Source organism: Dendrobates tinctorius, unplaced genomic scaffold, assembly GCF_039654945.1.
Source record: "Dendrobates tinctorius isolate UK_male_01 unplaced genomic scaffold, ASM3965494v1 ptg000250l, whole genome shotgun sequence".
NCBI lineage: Eukaryota > Metazoa > Chordata > Amphibia > Anura > Dendrobatidae > Dendrobates > Dendrobates tinctorius.
This window is the reverse complement of record NW_027361917.1, coordinates 3,826,483-3,852,280: the sequence shown is the minus strand read 5'-3', so window position 1 is coordinate 3,852,280 and position 25,798 is coordinate 3,826,483. Positions and strand designations below refer to the sequence as shown.

At 48.8% G+C, this 25,798-nt stretch overlaps 1 protein-coding gene across 4 annotated transcripts in view; it reads right to left on the bottom strand.

Annotated features, from left to right (window-relative positions):
* The window catches only part of RALGAPA2 (Ral GTPase activating protein catalytic subunit alpha 2), a 412,397-nt gene that overhangs the window by 194,096 nt on the left and 192,503 nt on the right, over window positions 1-25,798 (bottom strand). For all 4 annotated transcript variants that reach the window (XM_073557418.1, XM_073557416.1, XM_073557417.1 and 1 more), the window contains 2 exons: window positions 15,433-15,491; window positions 7,264-7,372 (listed from right to left, as the gene is read on the bottom strand). In XM_073557418.1, coding sequence (XP_073413519.1) covers window positions 7,264-7,372; window positions 15,433-15,491 — 168 coding nt within the window. The remainder of the gene's footprint in view (window positions 1-7,263; window positions 7,373-15,432; window positions 15,492-25,798) is intronic.

Sequence of the window (25,798 nt, the reverse complement as noted above, 5' to 3'; positions counted from 1 at the left end):
TCGCTTTTCTTTTCTGTGTTTATTAGATCTCATACCCAGCCTATATTACTTGAAGAGCAGCTCCATAAGAAAAAAATCTCAAATTTCGAGCAAACTGCATATCAGGGGGTCTAAAATAAAGGAAGGAATACCTATTGCAGATTTATTAAAAAAATGTAACCACTAACCTTAGTAAAAATCATATTAGCTCATAACTTAATAAGAGGGGGTATGAGTATTCCCACTTAAAATATTATATGTCCCAGCATTGTGGTCAAAAGAGTCTACCATCTGGGACCCCAGCAGTGAACAAAGTGCCTTTGGCTCTTGCACTGTACAATGATGCTTTTTAATGGTGGGAAAACCCATTTAATGCAGTTTAAAAAAAAAATACTTTGTAGAACGCATCACGAAGACAGAAATTAAAAAGACATTAGCATATGTGTAAAGACTAAAAAAGGGAGAAATAGAAAGGAGACAAAAACAAATGTTGTAAAGATAAATTAAATCTGACAATGGAGAAGGGAATGTCTTATCAGATACTATATGTCAGCACTGGGTCTTGCTGTAAGGGTATGCTCACCTATGAATGCCACGTGACAGATTAACAATTTTATATATACTTTATTTGTTTTGCCAATTATATTTTGGGCCAGAGCAGCATTCACAGGTATGCCGATTGGAAGAAGTCAGCATGCTCACTGTCAGACGAATACCTGTGCTTCTAGAATGCCAAGCAATTCACTTTTTCTATGCGAGAATACGAAACAGTGCCAGATGCACACAACACCTATAAGGAGCACGACGGGAAAGCTGGCAAGTGTCATCTGCATAACGCAGCTGTCAGATATAATGCAGACAGTCCTCCAGGATGTGAGGAGACCAGTGTATACACAAAGTACATGGACTCAAAGGATTACATACATATTTCCTACTAGAGAAGGTAAAGTCATTTTACCATGTATGGGCAATATATAAAAAAACAAGCAAAAAAACCCTCATGATCTTATGTTAACATCCACAACAATATGAATGAATGTATACACTGCTCAAAAAAATAAAGGGAACACTTAAACAACAGAATATAACTCCAAGTAAATCAAACTTCTGTGAAATCACACAGTGCACTTATGAAGCCACACTGATTGACAATCAATTTCACATGCTGTTGTGTAAATGGAATAGACAACAGATGGAAATTATTGGTAATTATCAAGACACCCTCAATAAAGGAGTGGTTCTGCAGGTGGGGACCACAGACCACATCTCAGCACCAATGCTTTCTGGCTTATGTTTTGGTCACTTTTGAATGTTGGTTGTGCTTTCACACTTGTGGTAGCATGAGACAGACTCTACAACCCATACAAGTGGCTCAGGTACTGCAGTTCATCCAGGATGGCACATCAATGCGAGCTGTGGCCAGTTGCTGTGTCTGTCAGCGTAGTGTCCAGAGGCTGGAGGCGCTACCAGGAGACAGACCAGTACACCAGGAGACGTGGAGGGGGCTGTAGGAGGGCAACAACCCACCAGCAGGCCCACTACCTCTGCCTTTGTGCAAGGAGGAACAGGATGAGCACTGCTATATATACACACACACACATATATATATATATATATACACACATACACATACATACACACACATACATGCACATATATAATACATACACACACATACACAGGGTGGGCCCCATATATGGATACACCTAAATAAAATGGGAATGGTTGGTGATATCAACTTCCTGTATGTGGCACATTAGTATATGGGAGGGGGGAAACTTTTCAAGATCATTTTATCCTCTGATGTCCCCTTTTCATAGGATTGTAAGCCTCACTTCATCATAAGATGATCTGAAATGCATGCAAAGGATTACAGATTTAAGGAAGCTACTGTAACTTTCCATGTTATCTGGTAAAGAAGAGTTTCTTATATTTGTAAGAAAAAATCACTGACAAGTTATTTTCTGATTAATTTCTGATTTTTTATTTTATTTTAAATCTGGAGACAATTGTTAAACATATGGTCACAGTGTTAAACCTTATTGCTACCTAGGTTAAAGCTTCATGAATCTACAGGGTGGGTCATGTATATGGATACACCAAAATAAAATGGGAATGGATAGTAATATCAACTTCCTGTTTGTGGCACATTAGTATATGGGAAGGGGGAAACTTTTCAAGATGGATGGTGACCATGGCGGCCATACTGAAGTCAGCCATTTTGGATCCAACTTTATTTTTTCCAATGGGAAGAGGGTCATGTGACATCAAACTTATTGAGAATTTCACAAGAAAAAGAATGGTATGCTTGGTTTTAACGTAACTTTATTCTTTCATGAGTTATTTACAAGTTTCTCTTTATTTACAGCCATTGACATGTCGCAGAGGTTAACACGTGAGGAGCGGATAGAAATTGTGTTGATGTCTGGTGAACGCTGTAACCCGGGTCATTGCAGCAGATTTCAATGCAAGACACCCTACGCAAGAAAACTGTCACCATTCCCATTTTATTTAGGTGTATCCATATAAATGGCCCACCCAAAAAAGTTTGCCTCCTCACTAAACATAATGTTCTGTGTAAACTGAGGGTCCTGTTCCAATATTTGTTTTGCCATTCGCGCCGATCTGGCATCAGTCGAACATCCCTTCAGCGGATATTAGCTACTCACAAATGGCACCCTTACAATATTCAGCTGCTGCAGCATCTCAACGAGGATGACCCAGATCGGCGAGCTAAATTTGCAGAATGGGGAAAACAAATATTGGAACAGGACAGGGTCATTTTGCATTTCAAGATAGATTTGTAAAAACAGGTGTCGCTCGGTAATGTACCATATATAGGCATGTATAAGCCGAGATTTTCAGCCCATTTTTTTGGGCTGAAAGTCCCCCCTCTTGGCTTATACGCGTGTCATATACGCCAGGGGGTAGGCGGGGGAGGGGGGGTGTCAGATCATACTGACCCCCCCGGCGCGTCTCTGCAGCCCCCCCCTTGCTTGTACCACGGTCACCGGTGCCTGCCTTCAGCGGTCATGTGGTACCGCTCATTAAAGTCATGAATATGCTTATATTCATGCCTTTAATGAGCGGTACCATGTGACCGCTGAAGGCAGGTGCCGGAGCCAGTGGGAGAACGAGGCTGCAGAGATGCGCCGGGGGGGGTCATGTACAGTATATGCGATATTCACCTGTGCCCGTTCCAACGCTGCTTGCCGCTGTCTGCCCACGGGGTCCTCTTGTCAGTGACGTTCAGACAGCAGAGGGCGCAATGACGTAGTCAGTGCGTGCCCTCTGCCTGAACAGTCACTGACAGAGGACCGGCGGGTAGCCAGCAGCGAGCAGCGTTGGAACGGGGACAGGTGAATATCTCAGGTGCCGGGTCCTGAGCCAGCGGCGACACCGGCACCTGGCCCCCAGTGACAAGAGATGAGTATGCCATTTTTGTTAATAGAAGCAGCAGCATATGGGACCTATTCTATGGGGCAGCATATGGGGGCATAATCTATGGAGCATCTTATGGGGCAACATAATCTATGGAGCATCTTATGGGGCAACATAATCTATGGAGCATCTTATGGGGCAACATAATCTATGGAGCATTTTATGAGGCATAATCTATGGAGCATCTTATGGGGCAGCATATGGGGGCATAATCTATGGAGCATCTTATGGGGCAGCATATGGGGCATAATCTATGGTACATCCTATGGGGCCATAACCTTTATGGAGCAGCATATGGGGCATATTAATCTATGGAGCATCTTATGGGGCCATTATTAACCTTTGTCCAGCATTACATGGGGCGTATTTTGTATAGAGGATGTTATGGGGCCATCATGAACTGTATGGAGCATTATATGGGGCTCCTGATTCAATATAGATATTCAAGAACATTTAACTTACTGATGTCTCAATTAATTTTACTTTTATTGGTATCTATTTTTATTTTTGAAATTTACCAGTAGCTGCTGCATTTTCCACTCTAGCTTTATACGCGAGTCAATAAGTTTTCCCAGCTTTTTGTGGAAAAATTGGGGGGGGGGGGTGTCGGCTTATACACGCGTATATACGGAAGCTTGAGGATAACTACACTATATGGACACCTACACATCAGATCTACAGGCAGGGCTGAGGAGTCTGAGTCCTTGTCCATTTTGGTGGAGCTGGAGTCAGTATAGAAAGGACCGACTCCGACAATATATAATACATTGGTTACAGTAGTGCAGTGCAAGATGTGCTTTAACTGTTTCCATAAGAATTTGGGAAATTTATGAAATGTCCTATAGAGGTCTATTCTGCTCCTGATCTAAGGATCTCGGCTTTTAGTTGAGATGAATCTGTGCTGCACTTTATGCACATGCTCAGTAGTGACCAGGGCTGTGGAGTCCGAGTCAGGGATAATGAGGAATCGGAGGTTTGGCTTACTGACTCCACAGTCCTGCCTACACGAGCACTCGGCGACCTCGGTCTGTAACTCTACGTGGTCCCCGTATCATGGCTGAATTCCTGTGGTTCCTAAATGATTCCACTTCTCAATTATACCACTCAGCTGATGGTAGAATATTTAGGATGGAAGAAATGTCATGACAGGACTGGTTACAATGCTGATGTCCTGTTACAGGACCATACTGGTATCAGTGCGCTCTTTAGGACAACCCATTATTTCACACGTTAGTAGAGGCAGACTGCAGGGCGAGGGGCTGGATGTTATACCCCAGAGGTAGTGGCACTGAATGAAAAAATTAAATTCAGTGATAAAAAACTGTGTCCCAATACTCTTCTCCATACAGTGAATAATCATACGGTTATTTATTCTCTCGATGGTTTTTGAGATTACGTCTTTCCGCCAGCCTCATCTACTAATGACTAACAGATGCCTGTGTACACAAGGAAAAAGAACGCTGAGAAACGGATGATCTGTGAGATCAGTATGAGCACAGAATACTATATGAATTCTGAGTCTTCCCCCACCCCTTGAAATCAAGTAGTTGAACACAAAAAATATATATTGAGGGTGTTTTCAAAACTTAGGCTACTGCTGACCTTTCTGTAGGCAGTCACCAATATCAGATTGGTTGGGGCATCCACATCAGTCTGCTGTTTTTATCTGCGGTGGCACAAGAGTGCAAATAGTGAACGGCACTGAATAGCACAGCCTTGTGCAGTGCCCAGCCAGCATCTACTCAAGTGGACAGGAGCAGAGGCCGTGTGGTTTACCTCAGGACAAGGTTTACATCCGGCCGTTGCCAGACCAGAAAACAATTGACCAGTATAGATATCGGTACCCAACCGTTCTGCCATTCATGACCTATACTAATTAGAGATGGACAAAGTTATTCGAGAGGAACTGAATCTGACAAATTCTCCAGTAATAGCAGGTCATGGAGCGTTGAGGGATGAACACAACTGTTCTGACGCCATGCACCATACATATTGTTGCTTGCACATCCCCTGATCACATGGATTGATATACCACAGACAACAACAAGCGTACATACAGTGGGGAAAAAAAGTATTTAGTCAGTCAGCAATAGTGCAAGTTCCACCACTTAAAAAGATGAGAGGCGTCTGTAATTTACATCATAGGTAGACCTCAACTATGGGAGACAAACTGAGAAAAAAAAAATCCAGAAAATCACATTGTCTGTTTTTTTTTCATTTTATTTGCATATTATGGTGGAAAATAAGTATTTGGTCAGAAACAAGCAATCAAGATTTCTGGCTCTCACAGACCTGTAACTTCTTCTTTAAGAGTCTCCTCTTTCCTCCACTCATTACCTGTAGTAATGGCACCTGTTTAAACTTGTTATCAGTATAAAAAGACACCTGTGCACACCCTCAAACAGTCTGACTCCAAACTCCACTATGGTGAAGACCAAAGAGCTGTCATAGGACACCAGAAACAAAATTGTAGCCCTGCACCAGGCTGGGAAGACTGAATCTGCAATAGCCAACCAGCTTGGAGTGAAGAAATCAACTGTGGGAGCAATAATTAGAAAATGGAAGACATACAAGACCACTGATAATCTCCCTCGATCTGGTGCTCCACGCAAAAATACCCACCCCGTGGGGTCAGAATGATCACAAGAACGGTGAGCAAAAATCCCAGAACCACGCAGGGGGACCTAGTGAATGAACTGCAGAGAGCTGGGACCAATGTAACAAGGCCTACCATAAGTAACACACTACGCCACCATGGACTCAGATCCTGCAGTGCCAGACGTGTCCCACTGCTTAAGCCTGTACATGTCCGGGCCCGTCTGAAGTTTGCTAGAGAGCATTTGGATGATCCAGAGGAGTTTTGGGAGAATGTCCTATGGTCTGATGAAACCAAACTGGAACTGTTTGGTAGAAACACAACTTGTCGTGTTTGGAGGAAAAAGAATACTGAGTTGCATCCATCAAACACCATACCTACTGTAAAGCATGGTGGTGGAAACATCATGCTTTGGGGCTGTTTCTCTGCAAAGGGGCCAGGACGACTGATCCGGGTACATGAAAGAATGAATGGGGCCATGTATCGTGAGATTTTGAGTGCAAACCTCCTTCCATCAGCAAGGGCATTGAAGATGAAACGTGGCTGGGTCTTTCAACATGACAATGATCCAAAGCACACCGCCAGGGCAACAAAGGAGTGGCTTCGTAAGAAGCATTTCAAGGTCCTGGAGTGGCCTAGCCAGTCTCCAGATCTCAACCCTATAGAAAACCTTTGGAGGGAGTTGAAAGTCCGTGTTGCCAAGCGAAAAGCCAAAAACATCACTGCTCTAGAGGAGATCTGCATGGAGGAATGGGCCAACATACCAACAACAGTGTGTGGCAACCTTGTGAAGACTTACAGAAAACTTTTGACCTCTGTCATTGCCAACAAAGGATATATCACAAAGTATTGAGATGAAATTTTGTTTCTGACCAAATACTTATTTTCCACCATAATATGCAAATAAAATGAAAAAAAAACAGACAATGTGATTTTCTGGATTTTTTTTTCTCAGTTTGTCTCCCATAGTTGAGGTCTACCTATGATGTAAATTACAGACGCCTCTCATCTTTTTAAGTGGTGGAACTTGCACTATTGCTGACTGACTAAATACTTTTTTTCCCCACTGTATGAACAGGCCAATCTGCGAACAGGCGCTTTCTCGTTAGTCTGCATGTTTACATGGACAGGAACAAGTGTTCTTATGAATGCTCCTATCACCTTGTAATACTGTACGGTCGTTTAGCTGCTACTAGTAATATATCTAATCTGTTGTATCCTTAGAAAGAGAATAGTGAATTAATTACCTTTAGTGTTACTCCAATAACATTAATTGCATCGATAACCTTCGGATGATTGGTATTCCCTACCAGCTCTTCACAGATCCAGATCCCAAGACAACAGATTGCAATGCACCTTAACACAAAAAATATCATTACCAATAGTCAGGACAGAGCAAGGTAAGAAGCAGGTGTTAGTGGCTGATAATGTTGCTTTTAAATGAGTCTTAGGCTGAGTTCACACGTGGCGTTTTTTTCGCGTTTCCGCGGCTGTTTTAACCGTGCGATTTTGCCGCGAAAACGCGAAAAATAAGCATCCCATGCATTCCTATGGGATTCCGCAATGCTATGCTAATGCTGCGGTTTTTACCGCGGCGGAATCGCTTCGCGGTAAAAACCGCAGCATGCTCATTAATTTGCGGAATCGCGGCGATCCCGCACCCATAGGAATGCATTGTTCCGCTTACTTCCCGCATGTGGCTGTGCACACCATGCGGAAAGTAAGCAGAACATTTGCGGATGGTACCCACGGTCCGGAGGAGAGGAGACTGACCTCCGGGCTCTGGGTACCATATCCCTGTAAAAAATAGAATTTAAAAATAAAAAATATTGTTATTCTCACCCTCCGACGTCCCGCGCAGTCTTTCCGCTTCTCTTCACGCTCCCGTTCCCAGTAGTCCTTTGCGAAAATGCCCGCGATGGCGTCCGTTCTCGCGGGATCGCGAAGTCGCGCGACGTAATCGCGAATGACCGTGAGACGTCGCGATCCCGCGAGAACTGACGTCATCGCGGGCATTTTCGCAAAGGATTACTGGGAACGGATGCGCGGGACGTCGGAGGGTAAGATTTTATCTTTTACATTTTATATCTTTTACTACTGAGGCCGCATAGGCGGCCTCAGTAGTAAAACATGGATTTTTGTGAGTACTCACCGTAAAATCCTTTTCTCCGAGACGCTCATTGGGGGACACAGAGACTGTGGGTGTGTGCTACTGCCGTCTGGAGGCTGACACTAGGCATACAAAAAACAAGTTAGCTCCTCCTCCACCGCATACACCCTCGCCCCTATAGCGGGCGGAAACCAGTTTAGTGCAAAAGCAGTAGGAGGACATACAAAAATTAGCCTTAATGCAATAAATCATATGTCTGAAAAAAGGATCACCCTGTCTTAAACAAGAAAATATGTTAAATAATAAGTATGAGCCAACCGGCTATCAGGGTGGGTGCTGTGTCCCCCAATGAGCGTCTCGGAGAAAAGGATTTTACGGTGAGTACTCACAAAAATCCATGTTTCTCCTTCGTCTCATTGGGGGACACAGACTGTGGGACGTCCTAAAGCAGTCCCTGGGTGGGATAACACTCACCGATCCAAGCCGCATGCTTTTCTGTTTAAAGGTGTGCCACTGCTGCTTGGGGAATTTTTCTGCCCAGGCTCGCATCTGACGAAGCCTGAGTATGCACACTGTAATGTTTACAAAAAGTGTGCAGGCTGGCCCAGGTTGCTGCCTTGCATACCTGTTCTGCCGAAGCGCCCACGAGGCGCCCACTGCCCGAGTAGAATGCGCCCTTACTCCAGCTGGAACTGGCGTGCCTCTAATACGGTAAGCCTCCTGAATGGTTAGGCGAATCCATCTGGCTATGGTTGACCGTGAGGCTGCGAGGCCCTTCCTGCGCCCTTCGGGGATCACAAACAACGAATCCGTCTGGAGGAAAGGTGCTGTCCTCGACACGTATCTCCTGAGAGCTCTTACCAGATCCAATGTGTGGAGCGCCTTTTCCACCCTGTGAACTGGCGCTGGACAGAAAGAAGGCAGCACAATGTCCTCATTAATATGGAACGAGGACACCACCTTTGGTAAAAAAGGTGGCGGAGGCCTAAGGACTACCTTGTCCTTAAAAAAGGTCAGGAAAGGGGCTCTACAAGATAACGCTCCCAACTCCGATACTCGCCTAATGGATGTTATGGCTACCAGGAACACAACCTTTCTGGATAGATATGCCAATGAAACATCCTGTAGTGGCTCAAACGGAGCCTCCTGTAGTACCGACAGGACCAGATTAAGATCCCAGGCCTCCAATGGTGCTCTGAAGGGAGGTACTAAATGAACGACCCCCTGCAGGAACGTTCTGACCTGCAAATTGGTAGCGATCTTTCGCTGAAACAGGACCGACAGGGCCGATATCTGTCTTCTAAGGGAACTTGGCGCCAAACCTGCGTCTAGGCCAGACTGAAGGAAAGCCAGTATGTTGGGCACAGAGAAGGACAATGGCGGAACCCCGTGTTCCCGACACCACTGGAAGAAAACCTTCCAAGTGTTATAATAGATCCTTGCCGAGGCTGGCTTTCGGGCCCTTACCATTGTCGCGACTACCTCGCGCCCAAACCCCGCCTGGGTCAGCACCCAAGATTCAATGGCCACGCCGTCAAACGCAGGGCCCCTAAGTTCGGGTGGCAGATTGGTCCCTGGGACAGTAAATCTGGTCGTTCCGGTAGCCGCCATGGTACGTCTGCGATGAGCTGTACCAGATCCGCGTACCATGCCCGTCGGGGCCAATCCGGGGCCAGCAGAATTGCCGGAATCCCCTCTGTCTTGATCTTCCTTATAACCCTGGGGAGAAGTGGCAGCGGCGGGAACAAGTATGGGAGCCGAAATTGGTTCCAGGGTATCACCAATGCGTCCGCTGCGATTGCTTGCGGATCCTGAGACCGGGCGACAAACACGCCCACTTTGGCGTTCTTCCTGGAGGCCATCAAGTCCACGTCTGGTGTTCCCCAGCGCTGGCAAATCTGCTGGAACACCTCGGGATGTAGTGACCACTCCCCGGCCGTGATGTCCTGGCGGCTTAGGAAATCCGCTGCCCAATTCTCGACGCCTGGAATGCGAACCACTGAGATCATCGAGTGGGTCCTCTCGGCCCAGCGGAGCACATGTCCCACCTCGCGCATGGTTGCCCTGCTGCGTGTGCCCCCCTGGTGATTCACGTACGCCACTGCCGTGGCGTTGTCCGACTGAATCCGAATCGGGTATCCTGCTAGCACGTGTTGGAACTGCTGCAAGGCCAACCGTATTGCTCGAATCTTCAACAGATTGATTGGGAGACGTGCTTCCTGAGGCGACCACTGCCCCTGTGCTGTGATGTGGCAGAAGATTGTTCCCCAACCGGAGAGACTCGCATCGGTCGTGATCACTAATCAATGATCCGGAGGAAAGAGCTTTCCTTGCAGAAGCGACCGATCGCGTGTCCACCATCGAAGGGTCTGTCGGACCTGAGAGGACAACCTGCACGGGTGATCGAGTGAGAACGGGTTCCTGTCCCAAGCCGCTAACAGGGCATGCTGCAGGGGGCGGAGATGAAACTGAGCAAACGGGATTGCTTCCATCGCTGCCACCATCCTGCCCAGGACCCCCATCCCGAATCGGATAGTATGGAGGCCTGGCTGTTGAAGTCTTCGAGCTCCCTGTCGGAGTACCCGAGCCTTGTCCTGAGGGAGAATTACCAATCCCTGGGAGGTATCGAATATCATCCCTAGGAAAACAATCCTCTGGGCCGGCGTGAGGAATGATTTCTTCCTGTTGATCATCCATCCTAGACGAGACAAGGTATCCAGTGTGATGGTGACACTCTCCTCGCACGCTGGACGGGACGGGCCCTTTACCAGAAGGTCATCCAGGTATGGCAACACCACAATGCCCCGGGAGTGAAGAGTGGCCATGGCGACCGCCATCACCTTCGTGAATATTCTGGGGGCCGTGGCCAAACCGAAAGGCAGCGCCACAAACTGGAAGTGCCGTCCCTCGACCGCAAACCGTAGGAATCTCTGATGCGGGGGAAAAATAGGGATGTGTAAATATGCATCCTGAACATCGATTGAGGCCAGGTATTCTCCCTTCTCCATGGAGGATATAACTGACCGGAGGGACTTCATGCAAAAATGCCTGACCCTGATGAACCTGTTTAGTAGCTTTAGGTCCAGAACCGGCCTTACCGCTCCATCCTTTTTGGGCACTGCGAACAGGTTGGAATAAAACCCTTGGGTTCTTTCGCTCCTTGGCACCGGAACGATGACCCCTTTGTGCTGCAGCACTTTGATGGCCCCCCGTAATGCCTCTGCCCGAGACCTTGACTTGGGAAGCCGGGAGGGAAAAAATCGTGTTGGCGGACTTTTTATAAACTCTATCTTGTACCCGGAAGATATCAGCTCCGTCACCCATGCGTTGCGTGCCACCGCAGCCCATATGTGACAGAACCGTTGCAGACGACCGCCAATCCTGCTGTCCTCGGGTACCGCACTTCTCGAGTCATTTTGTAGAGGGCCTCTGGGACCTGGCCCCCCTTGATCTGGGCGGACGCCCTCGCATCCTACCCAGCGGGTTGGTCCTGTAGGTGACCTGACGCTCTTTGTCATGGTTATAGCGCGCAGGAGCGGGGGTACTGGCCGTTGCCGTCCACGCGGGTGCGCGAAATGCCCGAAAACGCGCCTGAGGCTGACAAAATGGCGTCCTTGTCTTCTGTTGTGGGAGAAAACTACTTTTACCCCCTGTTGCGTCCGAAATGAGTCTATCCAATTCTTCCCCAAATAGTCGGTTACCCTGAAAGGGCAGGGAAGTCAAGGATTTTTTAGACACCGTATCAGCCCGCCACAGCCTTAACCACAAGGCTCTCCTAATGGCGATTGCGTTTGCTGCTGCAAGTGCTGCGCTATTAGCTGCATCCAAGGATGCATTAATTAGATAGTCACCCGCCATTGCGATCTGACTTATCTCAGCCACCTCTGCTGGCAACTCCCTATCCTGCAGGATCTCATTTAAAGAGTCCGACCAGGACATCATGGCTTTGGCTACCCATGTTGCCGCAAAGGAAGGGAAGAGTGCTGATCCTGATGCTTCGTATACCGAGCGCGCTAATCCCTCTATGAGCCGATCCGTGGGGTCCTTGATGGCCGAACCACTAGGCACTGATAACCGGGATCTCGAGGCCAGGCGGGATACCGGGGGATCCACCGCCGGAGACTCTGCCCATTTTTTACAGAGCTCTGGCGCAAATGGATATCTTGATCCTAGCGTCTTCTGTCCTGAAAAACGCTTGTCTGGCCGTTCCCGGTGCTGCTGCACTATATCCTCGAACTCAGGATGAGTGCTGAACACTCTCCGCGGCTTCCGGGCCTTTTTAAAAGACACCTTATGCCCTGCGGATAGGGTGACCTCATCATCAATACCCAGAGTCTGGTTGACAGCCTCAATGAGACTGTCCACCGTCTCCCGGCACCCTGGGGTGTCCAGGTCCAAGGATTCTTCCACATCCTCTACTGAGCTCTGCTCGCTCCCTGAAAGGGGTGACGGCGAGCGTGATGCCACACTCACAGATGCTGAAGCACCGGAGGGGCCTGGCGACACAGTATTGGTTCCCTTCATATGTGCCTGCCTAGAGAGAGTGCGGCCCCTGCAGGCCGGCGGCTCATGTGAGGAGGCAGAACCCTCCCAACCAGGCGAGCCGTCATCTCTACCCCTATCCGGGGCCTGAAGGGTCTCAATTGCCTTTGTTAATGATACCATAGACCGAGAGAGGGATACCGCCCACTCTGGGGGGTTCCGGACCCCTGGGCTCTGCTGCGGGGGAGGGCTCCTGGGCGCGTTCGGTGACACAGGTTTCACATAATTTACTGGTCTGCGCTCATGGGAATCTAACCCCACAGGAAACGCATGCGGCATAGAAGGATGCGTGCGCTTTACCTTTTCCAGACATACTGCTGGAAAAAGGCCAGAAAAATAAATAGATTCTCATATATATATATATATATATCTATTATTTATTTTTTTTTTTTTTCCCTTTTTCAAGGAGGGCGAATGCGGAGAGGGGAGCCCTATATGCCCTAGCGTGGCCTTCAGGCCGGGGTCACACTTACCCCTCTGTAGTCCTTTTCCCGGCTTCTGCCGTGGGAGGCCCCTCCAGCTGCATTGGTGGCGGTCTCCGGGGACTGCCGCGCTTTGCGGTAAGCTCCTGCGGCCTACCCCGGACTGCCGTCGGGGACTCCATTTTATCCGGCGCCCGCCCTGCCAGGAGGGGGGCAGCGCCGGAAGTGACGCCGACGGACGCCGCACTGAGGGCGGGACTTCCGCCCGCGGATCAGGCCGGAGCCGCGGCCTAAATTACGATACCCCCCCCTCCCCGGATCCTGTAACGCCGATACCGGGGACGGGGGGCGCCGAAGCGACGCCGCCTAAGACGCGGCCGGAGCGCTGCCGCCCACTTCCGCCCGCGGCCTAGGCCGAAGCCGCGGGCTAAATTAATGGCGCTACCCACCTGGGGTCCAAACGCCGGGCCCCAGCGACGTCCTCTCCTACACCTCCTGTGCAGCCACTGCCCGCTCTGCCCCAGGTATTGGGGGGGTTTGGGGGGGGTTTTGGGGGGGTGGTCCACCTGACTCTGCGCCCAGGGCCCTCCGCACCTGCTAGTCTCCTTCTTGGACGGTGCAGGCACCCTAACTCCGTCTGCCCTGTAGGGGCGAGGAGAGGGACCGTCCGCCGCCGTGCAGCACCGCCGTCAAGCGTTGGTGGAGCAGTGGGGGCGCACAGACTAGTCTTGTGCCCGTGTGCAAGCCCATGGTTTCCATACCTAGGGGTGGACAGGGCTAAGTCTGGCATAGTGTCCCACGTCGCGGGAGAGGAGACGTGGAGGGACTCTCGCACGTAGTCGCCCGTTGCTGGTTTGGGGAAATCGGATCCTTTCTATAGGATGCGTTGCCCCTTCTCGTCTTCAAAAAATAACAAACACGAAAAATAGATGTCTGGGGAAAAGTCCCAGAGGTGTCCCTCGGTGCGGGAAAGGATACGCGGAGCGATGCTCAACGCGTGCTCGCCCGTTGATGGTTTGGGGAGATCGGACCCTTTCTATAGGATCCGTCGCCCCTATCTCCTCTTCATAGTGAGAACCGAAAAAGAAACCTAGTCTGGAGAAACCAGACTGCGTGTGCCTCCAAAGACACTAAGCAAAAAACTGGTTTCCGCCCGCTATAGGGGCGAGGGTGTATGCGGTGGAGGAGGAGCTAACTTGTTTTTTGTATGCCTAGTGTCAGCCTCCAGACGGCAGTAGCACACACCCACAGTCTCTGTGTCCCCCAATGAGACGAAGGAGAAAAGTTGGTCACACTCGTCAAACACTATGTTTGACGAGTGTGACCAATCTGTCAATCAGTTCTCCCAGCGATGCTCCAGATCGCTTGGAGAACGCTAGCATTTTGCAAGCTAAATACGCTTGCAAAATGCTAGTTTTTCCGCAGGAAAATCGCGGGAATTTAAAATGCGATTTTCCCGCGGACTGGAATTCCGGAATTCTCGCGGTAATTTCCGCGAGAGTTCCGGTACGTGTGCACTTAGCCTTATAGAAAATACAAGCAGGGGTTAAAGCATGATCTACAGACTGTACTGACATGTACACATCCCTGTATTTAGTGCAGCTTTCAGATCAGTAGCTTTAAATATTCAATGATGTATCAGCGTGCGCAATCAATAACAAGACAACTGGTGCGTGCACTAAAGAAGTCCACGACATTCAAAGACAAACTTATACGTCCTCTTACATACCCAGCGTGTACCAAAGTCACCTCCATTAGTATAATAGCTAGTATGTATCAGCATAGCATTTTTCACTCTTCGCTTACCTATGCAGAGGGGCACATTAGGAAGATGGACACCTTGGAGTGGCAGGCCTATACACAGGCTTATCTGTGAGAACAGAGCCTAAAGGCCCCGATACTCAGACTAACATCAGCTGATCGCGGACATAAATCGGGGGTTTGGCAGACAGCGTAATGTGAATGGGGGTCCCCAGACTCCCCTGACTGGTGAGGTCAGTGGAGAGCAGGGTCTGACATGTCTGATTTAAGACTGCCTTTGGTCTGTGTGATAAACGCAACCACCAGAAGTTTGGCAGCAGCTCTCCGAGAACATAGGAGTGCTCGGCTATGAAGGAGTCGGCAGAGCCATCTATTGTGTAAGGGATTACAACCTATAGGGCTACAAAACATTGTCACCTTTGACCTTTACTGTGATGTAGGATCGACTGATAAGTTTACTTTTACATTTTGGGTGAAAAATCAGAAAAATCAAATGTAAAAGACATGGGAATTCACCCAGTATCTCTCAGATCAGCAGAAAAACAGAGAAAGTCAGTATCAATGTGACCTCATAATTTTACCTTGCGACTTCGTTCACCTCCTCCCTGGCATTCTTCAGCAAAATGTCAACCAGAAAACGCTAAACAGAAGAAAAACATTAGTAAAGTTATGGGTACTGTTAGAGCCACAGAATATGCAAAGAAGTCAAAATCCGTCACCTGTGTGGAGCTATATGTATTTATTACACTCACATCATCAGAACCTTAATTACCACTAAATTAAATTCAGGCCGCCTAAGTGCAGGTAATCTCACATGTGCAGCCCGTCTGTCTGAAGACTCCAGGAAAACAAAAGGGATTAATACAGAAAGGGGTATCAGGAGGAGCAGCAAATACGAAATTACCAGTGCATAGATAATGCCATTTTAGTGCCATGTAAAGGGGGTTTTACACTAAGCAATATCGCTAGCAATATCGCTAAAACGTCACTGGTTTTGTGACGTTATAGCGATATTGCTAGCGATATCGCTATGTGTGATACTTACCTCCGACCGGCTCCCCCGCTGTCCATCGCTGATGGCGCGAGAATGTCCGGCTCCATTTCTCGTCGTCTGCTTCCTGCTGTGACGTCCAGCGACGCGTGGAGGCGGGCGGGAGGACGCAGGATCGCTGTGTGTGAATGGTAAGTATCGTGCGCTGCGTCGCTGCTGCATCGCTGTGAGATCTTTCTGTATGAAAGCTCACTAGCGATCATTTAGCGATGCACCAGCGATCCTGACCGGGTCAGATCGCTGGTTGGATCGCTGGTGCATCGCTAAATGTAAAAGGGCCTTTACAGTGAGCTGTACAATCACTATCACTAGAAAGTAAATACAAATTATTTAAAGGCTATGGACACCTTTGAACATGATTTTTTATATCTGTTTTTACATATGGTAGTGGTAACCATTAGATATTAAAATTGCACAAAGCTTCAGAAATCTTTATTCCCTCCCAGATATACACAGTAGCTCACAATATGATCAGAATTTCAGATTTTTCACTTGAAGGAGTTTCTCTCCCGGTAATATATGCTGAATACGAGGTCTACATATCTATCAGCAGGGTGCTGCTGTCTTCATTAGTTGATTTCAGCACAGCTTCTATCCAGCACTTATTTCTTCTTCATGCACTTTCCTCATTATCTACAGCTTGATTTCTCATTCCTTCCTAAGACTGGAGATGGTTTCTCAGCTCTCCACATTATAGAAATCTTTACAACCCCCTCCCTGCTGTTATTTGTTGTAGCAGGGAGGGAAGAAACAAGAGAAAGGAAGAGGAGAAGCAGGAAAAGGCGCTCTGAAGGATCTGAAACTTTATACATATCACTCAGATGATCAGATATTTAGGCAGTCTGCTGAACTAAAATGATAGATTTTTAAGAATGGCGATTTTAGAAAATTGCTTACATTTGAATTTAGGAAGTAAAAAAATCTCTCTGCAAAGGTGTACACAGCATTTAAAGTAATTAGTCACGTGACAACGCAATAAATGTTGAAAAAAATGTGGAGCTTCTGATAAAGAACAGAAATCTAATAGGAGAGCAGAATTTAAACAAGACGATGTCTTTGATTAAAAAACGGCTTTAATAAAAAAAAAAAAAAAAAAATTATACCTAAACATGGAAACCGTTAAAAGGGTTTTCCCCACAAATAATATTAGTGAGATCAATACAGCTCCTCCAGCTGGACCACTACAGGTCATTCTAATTTATTGGAAAGGAGGTCCTACATACACACTGAACTCCATTCAAAGCCTATGAGACTGACAGTGACGTACAGCAGTCGGGCGGGATCAGTCAGGTTAATAAACTATGAATGGAGCGGCAGGGCTGCAGGCTCGACCATTGGTTTAGTTGAACTCATCTGCACGTGGTCGTGTAGTTATAAGGAGCGGAAATTTTGTGATCTTCCATTAAAGTTGGTGTCTCAGCGATCTTGTTCTGTCGAAAAAAGGAGATTTTTGTGTACTCACCGTAAAATCTCTTTCTCTTAGCCTTTAATTGGGGGACACAGAACCTTGGGTGTTATGCTGCTGTCCACTAGGAGGCGACACTATGCATAATCTGAAAAAGATTAACTTTGGCTCCTCCTCTGCAGTATACACCCCTGGACGGCGTCAGCCTTCTCCAGTTTTGTGCCAAAGCATAAGGAGGAACGTAACCAAATAACATAACCATGCCTGTAAGAAGGCTACTATGTACGAGCTCAAAGAACAATATGAGAACTCAACAGTAAACAACGGCCCGTAAGGGCAACAGGGTGGGAGCTGTGTCCCCCAATTAAAGGCTAAGAGAAAGAGATTTTTCGGTGAGTACACAAAAATCTCCTTTACTCTGTCGCCTAATTGGGGGACACAGAACCTTGGGACGTCCCAAAGCAGTCCCTGGGTGGGAAGCAGTGGACGAATATTGTGCTGATAGTCCCCTAGACTTGGGGTACTGCCGCCTGCAGAACCAGTCTACCTAGGCTCGCATCCGCTGAGGACTGGGTATGAACACTGTAGTGTTTCGTAAACGTGTGTAGGCTAGTCCAAGTGGCCGCCTTGCACACTTGTTGTGCCGAAGCCTGATGCCAAATGGCCCAGGAGGCCCCTACTGCCCGTGTAGAGTGTGCCGTGATACCGGCCGGAAGAGAGGAACTGTTAAGTCGGTAGGCCTCATGTATGGTGGACTTGATCCACCTGGCAAGGGTAGCCTTGGAAGCCGGCAACCCCTTGCGACTACCTTCCGGAAGAATGAAGAGGGAATCAGATTTCCGGAAAGGTGCAGTCCTGGACACGTAAATCCGCAATGCTCTGACGAGGTCAAGCGTATGCAGAGCCTTCTCCACTCTATGAACCGGAACCGGGCAAAGGGAAGGCAGTGAAATCTCTTCATTAAGGTGAAAGTTGGACACAACCTTCGGAAGGAAGGATGGTACCGTGCGGAGAACCACCTTGTCCTGGTGAAAGGCTAGGAAAGGCCGTCTGCAGGAAAGTGCTGACAATTCCGACACTCTGCGTAACGAGGTGATCGCCACTAGAAAAAACCACTTTCTGAGACAGAATGGAGAGTGGAACTCCTCTAAGAGGTTCGAAGGGTGGAGCTTGCAATGCTGTCAGGACCAGATTGAGGTCCCACGTATCCAGCGGACGTTTGTAGGGAGGAACCAATCGGGAAACTCTCTGGATGAAAGTCCTTACTTGCGGTTTAATAGCAATGCGCTTTTGAAAAAGGACTGAAAGCGCCGACACCTGACTCTTAAGTGAACTTAAGTATAGCTTGGCATCTAGGCCCGATTGAAGAAAACCTAGTACCTTCGGGAGGGAATAAGGGAGTGGGACTTGTCCATGAGATTCGCACCAAGAAAAGAAAGCTCTCCAGGTACGATAATAGAGCTTGACGGAGGCAGGCTTCCTTGCCCTGATCATAGTTGCAATGACTGCCGGTGAAAAACCTGCCTGGGTTAGAATCCAGGCTTCAAGGGCCATGCCGTCAAATTGAGAGCCCCTGAATTCTGGTGGAAGAACGGACCTTGAGACAGAAGGTCGTGACGGTCGGGTAGACGCCAGGGGGCGTCTGCCGTAAGTTGGACGACGTCGGCGTACCAAGTACGTCTGGGCCAGTCTGGCGCGATGAGGATGGTCGGAACTCCCTCTTGCTTGATCTTCCTCACGACCCTGGCGATTAGGGGGAGGGGTGGAAAAATGTACAGGAGTCGGAACTGGGACCAGTCCTGGACCAGGGCATCTGCTCCGAGCGACCGCGGGTCGTGTGTCCTGGCCATGAAATTGGGAACCCTGGTATTGAGATGGGATGCCATTAGGTCCACATCCGGGGTTCCCCAGCGTTGACAGATCTGGTAAAAAATCTCGGGATGGAGAGACCACTCCTCCGAGTCCATTCCTTGCCTGCTGAGGAAGTCGGCTTCCCAGTTTTCTACACCCGGAATGTGCACCGCAGAAAGTACCGACCTTGTGTCTTCCGCCCAGCGGAGGATATGAGCCACTTCTCTCATCGCCTGGGCGCTGCGGGTCCCGCCTTGGTGGTTCACGTATGCCACAGCCGTGGCATTGTCCGACTGTATCCGTATGTGCGAGGCTGCAAGCAAGTGATGAAATGCTCTCAGTGCCAAGAGAATGGCCCTGATTTCCAGAAGATTGATAGGCAATGTCACTTCCCTCGGTGACCACTTGCCCTGTGCCCTGTGATGTAGGTGCACCGCCCCCCAGCCTGTCAGGCTTGCATCGGTAGTCAGGATCTTCCATTGTCCTGAGAGGAATGGCTTCCCTCGTGTAAGCGAGTTTGGTTTGAGTCACCAATGCAGGGACCTCCTGGTTGATGACGTCAACCTGAACTCCCTGTCGAGGGAGAGAGGGTTCCTGTCCCAAGATCTGAGTATGGCTAGTTGAAGGACCCTGAGGTGAAACTGGGCAAATGGCACTGCCACTATTGCTGCTGCCTTCCTGCCGAGGATTCTCATGGCAAACCGGAGAGATCGAGGAGGACTGCGAAGGAGTGTGCGAACTCCCAGACGGATGGCCAGTGTCTTGTCCTTGGGAAGGAGCACCAGGCCCCTGGCGGTGTCGAATACCATTCCCAGGAATGTTAGAGTCCGAGTTGGGACGGTCGATGATTTCTGTAGGTTGACTAGCCATCCCAGGCGACTCAGAGTGTCTAGAGTGATTGAGACACTGACCTTGCAGTCTTTGAAAGTGGGAGACTTGACGAGGAGGTCGTCCAGGTACGGGACGACTAGGATGCCTCTTGAGTGCAGGACGTCCATGGTGGCCGCCATGACTTTGGTGAACGTTCTTGGAGCCGTGGCGAGTCCGAACGTTAGGGCGACAAACTGGTAGTGGTTTTGGTTGACCGCGAACCTGAGAAACCTTTGGTGGGCGGGAGCAATTGGTATGTGGAGATACGCATCCTGTATGTCTATGGAGGCGAGGTATTCTCCCTGCTCCATGGATGCAATGATGGACCGGAGGGACTCCATGCGGAAATGACGGACCCGTACGTAATTGTTGAGCTGTTTTAGGTCCAGTATGGGTCGGACGCCGCCTCCTTTCTTGGGGACTACGAACAAATTTGAGTAGAATCCTCGGAATCTCTCGTTTGCGGGAACCGGCACCACAACTCCTGATTGAAGGAGAGAGGAAACCGCTTGGTGGAAAACACGAGCCTTTTCTGGTGGTGTTGGAGGAACAGAAAGGAAGAACCGGTTCGGTGGAATGGAAGTGAACTCTTTCTTGTATCCGGAAGACACTATTTCCCTGACCCACCTGTCTTCTGTATTAGGCAGCCAGACTTGCTGAAAGAGTAAAAGTCGTCCGCCTACTGGTGGGGTGTCTTCCGGAGGTCTCGAGTCATGATGAAGTGAAGTTCTGAGGTTTTCCTCCCTTGGGTTTCGCTTGGCCTGCTTTCGACTGCCAAGCCCTGTCCGGTCGCTGCGTGGAGAACGGTTGCGGTTTTGCACTGGGCGCGAAACGGACCAGCCCGAGGAATTTCGAAAGGATCGGAATCGCGTCTGGTTTCTTCGTTTAAACGTGCGTTTCGGTTTTAGTTGAGGGAGAGAGGTACTCTTACCCACAGTGGCATTGGCTATCATGGTGTCCAACTTTTCGCCGATAAGTCTTCCAGTAAAATACGGAAGTCGCGTGAGGGACTTCTTTGAGGCCGCATCCGCTTTCCATTCTCGCAGCCAGAGGATGCGTCGGATCGTGATGGCGTTTGATGCTATTCCCGCTACACCTCTGGCGGAATCCAGGGCTGCATGAATCATGTAGTCTGCTACCACTGCCATCTGGACCGCTTGGTCCGAGAGTTCAGGATTTGAAGCCTGAAGACCCTCCTGTAGTTTTTTGGCCCAAGCCAGGATGGCCTTGGCTGGCCAAACTGAAGCAAACGCAGGGCCCAGAGAGGCGCCTGCCGCTTCGAAAATAGAACGAGCCATGCGTTCTACTTGCCGGTCTGCTGCGTCCCTGAGGGTTGAGCTATCCGGCAGAGAGAGTAAAGACTGCGCTGCTAGCCTAGAAACCGGAGGGTCCACTTCAGGTGGATCTGTCCATTGTTTGGTGTCTTTCTGTGGGAAGGGGTACTTCGCTTCCAAATATTTGCAATTAGCGAATTTTTTGTCAGGCTGCGCAAACTGTTTGGTAAGTATTTTCTCAAACTCATCGTGATTAGGGAAGACCTTAGGTGGTTTTTGAACACTTTCAAAGCAAATCCTATGTTCTGGGACTTCATGGGGCGACTCTGGAATTTTTAGCACCCGATGAATGGCAGAAATTATGTCCTCAACTAGCGCTGTATTGCTAGGGGGAGAAGGTACCACGGACCTGACCGTTTCATTATCTGAGTCGGAGTCACAGATGCCCTCCGAATCCTGTGCCTCGCTAAGGTGATCCCTGGAGGGCGACCTGGGGCGGGGGTCTTCGGTGGTGGGGGATCCCTGTGGTAAATTGCACTGTCTGTCTGTGGCAGGGGACTGCCCAGGAGACCTGGAATGACGCTGTCTCTCCCTAGAGGGGGACGAACTTGTGCTATAGTGCGACTCAGGTGATCGAGACCTGTGGGTCCGCTTACGTCTGTGAGAGTCGGAAGCAGCATGTTCCTAAGACAAGCTGTCCGTTTGCTGTGTACCGTCCATAGCCGGGGCCCGACTCTGCAGAGCTTGCAGTAATGTAGCAGTTAGGTTGTCTATGGACTGTGACATAGACTGAGACATCTGAGTTGCCCATTCCGGCGTGGCCTGTGACACTGAAGCGTCAGTAGGGACTCCCTGGGGTTCTGGATGCAGTTCCGGCAGTGCGGATACGTGCTGCTACTAGGGAGCGTGGCTTTGCAGGCTGTACAGAATGCATAGAAACATTCCTGCCTGGTTCTCTTCCTTGAGCCCGGCATAGTGCACAGAGGCTGGCTATAAGGGATCGTACAGGGGTGGCTACGCAGAGGGAACCCACAGAAAGCCTTATAGGAAGTATAGATTCACAGCTGAGTAATGAGAACCCAGCTGTGAGCTTACCCCACCGGTGTGCCCCTAGGTCCAGCGCCGACAGATCCCAGTTCTGTGCCCCCCCGGAGACCGCTGTGATGCTCCTCTCCTGGATCTCATCCAGAAAAAATGGCCACCGGGGCTCTGAGGAGAGGGATGTGTAAAAAACGCGCCCTTTCTGCCTCAATCCGCCCCTTCTATGACACTCCAGCGTGTCATTTTGGTCATCCGGGGGGCGGGCCGGGGGGCGGGGAAAAGGCGGCGGCTTCAGCTAGGCCGAAGCCGCGGCCTAAATTAGAAGCCTCATGCCCAGGAGGGCTCCAGAGCGGCGCGGTAGTCCGGGGGGGGGGGGCGGATTTGTACCAGACCCCCCCAGAATGGTCGACTGGATAGCGGTGGGGGTAGCAGGGGTAGAGGTTTTTGTATGCGGGGCCCCTGAAGCGCTATGGAGCCGCTGCTGTTGCAGAGACAGGGACGCAGAAAAGCCCTGTCTCTGCTGTGCCATCCAGTCCGCACCCTCCCCCGGCCCCAACAGGATCCCTCAGCCAGCCTGGGGTCCCTGGAAGCTGCGAAATGCTGCCTGATCTCCGACCCTACCTGAGGCGTCTCAACCTAATACCCCCTGCGGGGGATTAGGGAGGGTGCGTCTGTCACCGTCAGGGGGCCTTCATCCTCGCCTCAACCTCAACCCAGACCCCTTAAAGGGGTTGGGGAAGGAGGGGGGTCTCGACCTCGAACCAGGACCCGAGGGACTGGGGAGGGAGCGACATGGGGAAAAACCACCTCGACCTCAACCGGGTACCCCTAATAGGGGACCGAGGAGGGAGCCATGCCGGGAGTCTCGCTGGAGACCCACTTTTCTTCATCTGTATTTCCGGTGAAAAAAACGGAAGAAAAAAGGTGTGCCTCCTTGCGACACTAAGCAAAAACTGGAGAAGGCTGACGCCGTCCAGGGGTGTATACTGCAGAGGAGGAGCCAAAGTTAATCTTTTTCAGATTATGCATAGTGTCGCCTCCTAGTGGACAGCAGCATAACACGCAAGGTTCTGTGTCCCCCAATTAGGCGACAGAGTAATAGGAAACACAATACGGCATTTTGGATGAGTTCTCCTTCTTCAAACAGAAAGACTGTCTAAAAAAGGAAAACTCCACCAAAACATGCAATATTCTGTGGAGTGTATACATCCCGTTCCTTATAGTCAAGCGTTGGAACCCGTCCTTTTCTTATTATTTCATTTACTACGTAAATCGGCCAATTGTGCATATACATTGGATATAAAAAGTCTACACACACATGCTAAAGTGCCAGGTATTTGTCATATAAAAAAAAAAAATAATCACACCAAGAAAAATAATTTCAAAACGTTTTCCATTATAATATCATCCACAATCTGCACAAATCCACTAAGTAAGTAATTTTGAGGGGAAAAAAATCAAAATCAAACTATAATAATGTGTTTGCATTAGTGTGAACACGGTTATTTGTGGTTGCAGTTGTGTTCAGAATTAGCTAATCAAATGGAGACTCATGTTAAATTGAAGTCAATACACAACTGTCCAAATCAACGGATTCTACTTAACCCCACAAAGTTTGGCTGCTACAGAAAGATTTTCCTGACATTAGCTGCATTATGCTGCAAAAGCCATGGTCTGTAAATAGCTTACAACACAGCAAAGGGATCTCATCATTGAAAGTTTTCAGTAAGGAGAAGGGTACAATAAGCATTAGATATACCGTGGAACACTGAAGACTCATCTAGAAGTGGCTTCAATGTGGCACAAAAGTGACATTACCTAAAACTTGAAGTCCCTCAAAAATTGATGAAAAGACAGGAACCCACAGCAACATTGAAGGAGCTGCAGGAATTTCTGTCAAGTACTGGTTGTGTACTGCATGTGACAAAAATCTGTATTCTTCATATATCTGGCATGTGGGGTAAGGTGAATTCACTGACTGGGGTGGAATAGAATAGTATTAAAATGTAACCTTTAATATCTTATTAGAATATTTCACCTTCTCCACTGTGCTCGTTTGCAGTCTTTTCGCTATGCCCTAATAGATAGATATCAGAGCCATATTGCGGATAACTAGTAAGGGTAAAAGCGACAACTAAGGGTACCGTCACATTTAGCGATGCACCAGCGATCCCGACAACGATACGACCCGGTCAGGATCGCTGGTGCATCGCTAAATGGTCGCTAGTGAGCTGCCAAACAGGCAGATCTCACAGCGATGCAGCAGTGATCGGCGGTCGTTACTTACATGTCAGACGCGGTGATGAAGACGTCCTCCCGCCCGCGTCCACGCGTCGCTCGTCGGCACCAGCAGGAAGCGGCCGACGAGAAACGGCCCAGGACGTTCTCGCGCGATCAGCGTTAGCCAGCGGGGGAGCCGGTCGGAGGTAAGTATCACTCATAGCAATATCGCTAGCAATATCGCTGCTGCATCACAAAATCGGTGACGCTTAAGCGATATCGCTAGCGATCTCACTTAGTGTGACAGGGCCTTTAGTGTCTTTAAGTGGTAATGAAACAGCCCAATTATAAATCCTGCAGGGGGATACTCACTAAAAAATCACAACCTACCGATATATGACTATCAAAGATTTTTTGAGGATATGATACAGAGCCCTACAGAGGTATAATGTGCATTACTCATTTATGAGTTAGTCTACTGCACATTACCCTATCATATAGATTGGATTGTTTACCAACAAAGTATTAAATATACTAGGACCAAGTATATTCCCTCCAAAAATTCTCTTTCTTTAGATACTCTGGCACAATTTAGTAACACCAGTGTTAACTAGGGTTTACTCTACCTAATACGTTACTCAATAATGAACTGCATAAATAGCCGCTACTATTAGATTGGAGGATGAATCACTTGAGTTTTCGAGCGCATGCGTTTTTTTTGTAGTGTGCGCCTAGGCGCACCCAACGCAACCTGTTGCATTTTTGGGTCCGTCCAACGGCGTCAAAAAACGCATGCGCACGCTAGCACACGGAATGCGCAAAAATAACACATTGCAGTCTATGGGAGCGCAGGCGTGTTCATGGACATATGCACACCTGCGTTTGAAATCGCATTCGTTTTAAGAGTTAACATGGCTAAAAACTGGTTAAAATGCATGCGCCTAAAAAACGCAAACGCATGGAAAATGCATGATGCGTTTTTTGCATGCGTTTCTACTGCGCACGAAGCGCAGCGCTAAAAAACGTTAATGTGAAACTAGCCTAACACACCTCCACCCCAAGCGCACACACTGCCCCTCATAATTATTGAGAGGCTAGAGAGTCATCACTAACAGATGATGGATCGTGATTATACAGTCCATAAACCCAATATTAGATTGCCTCAACGCGTATCGCCCATTGATAAACTCACTAGGTACATCAGGAGGATTCACTGAAGATTTGTGCTGATACAT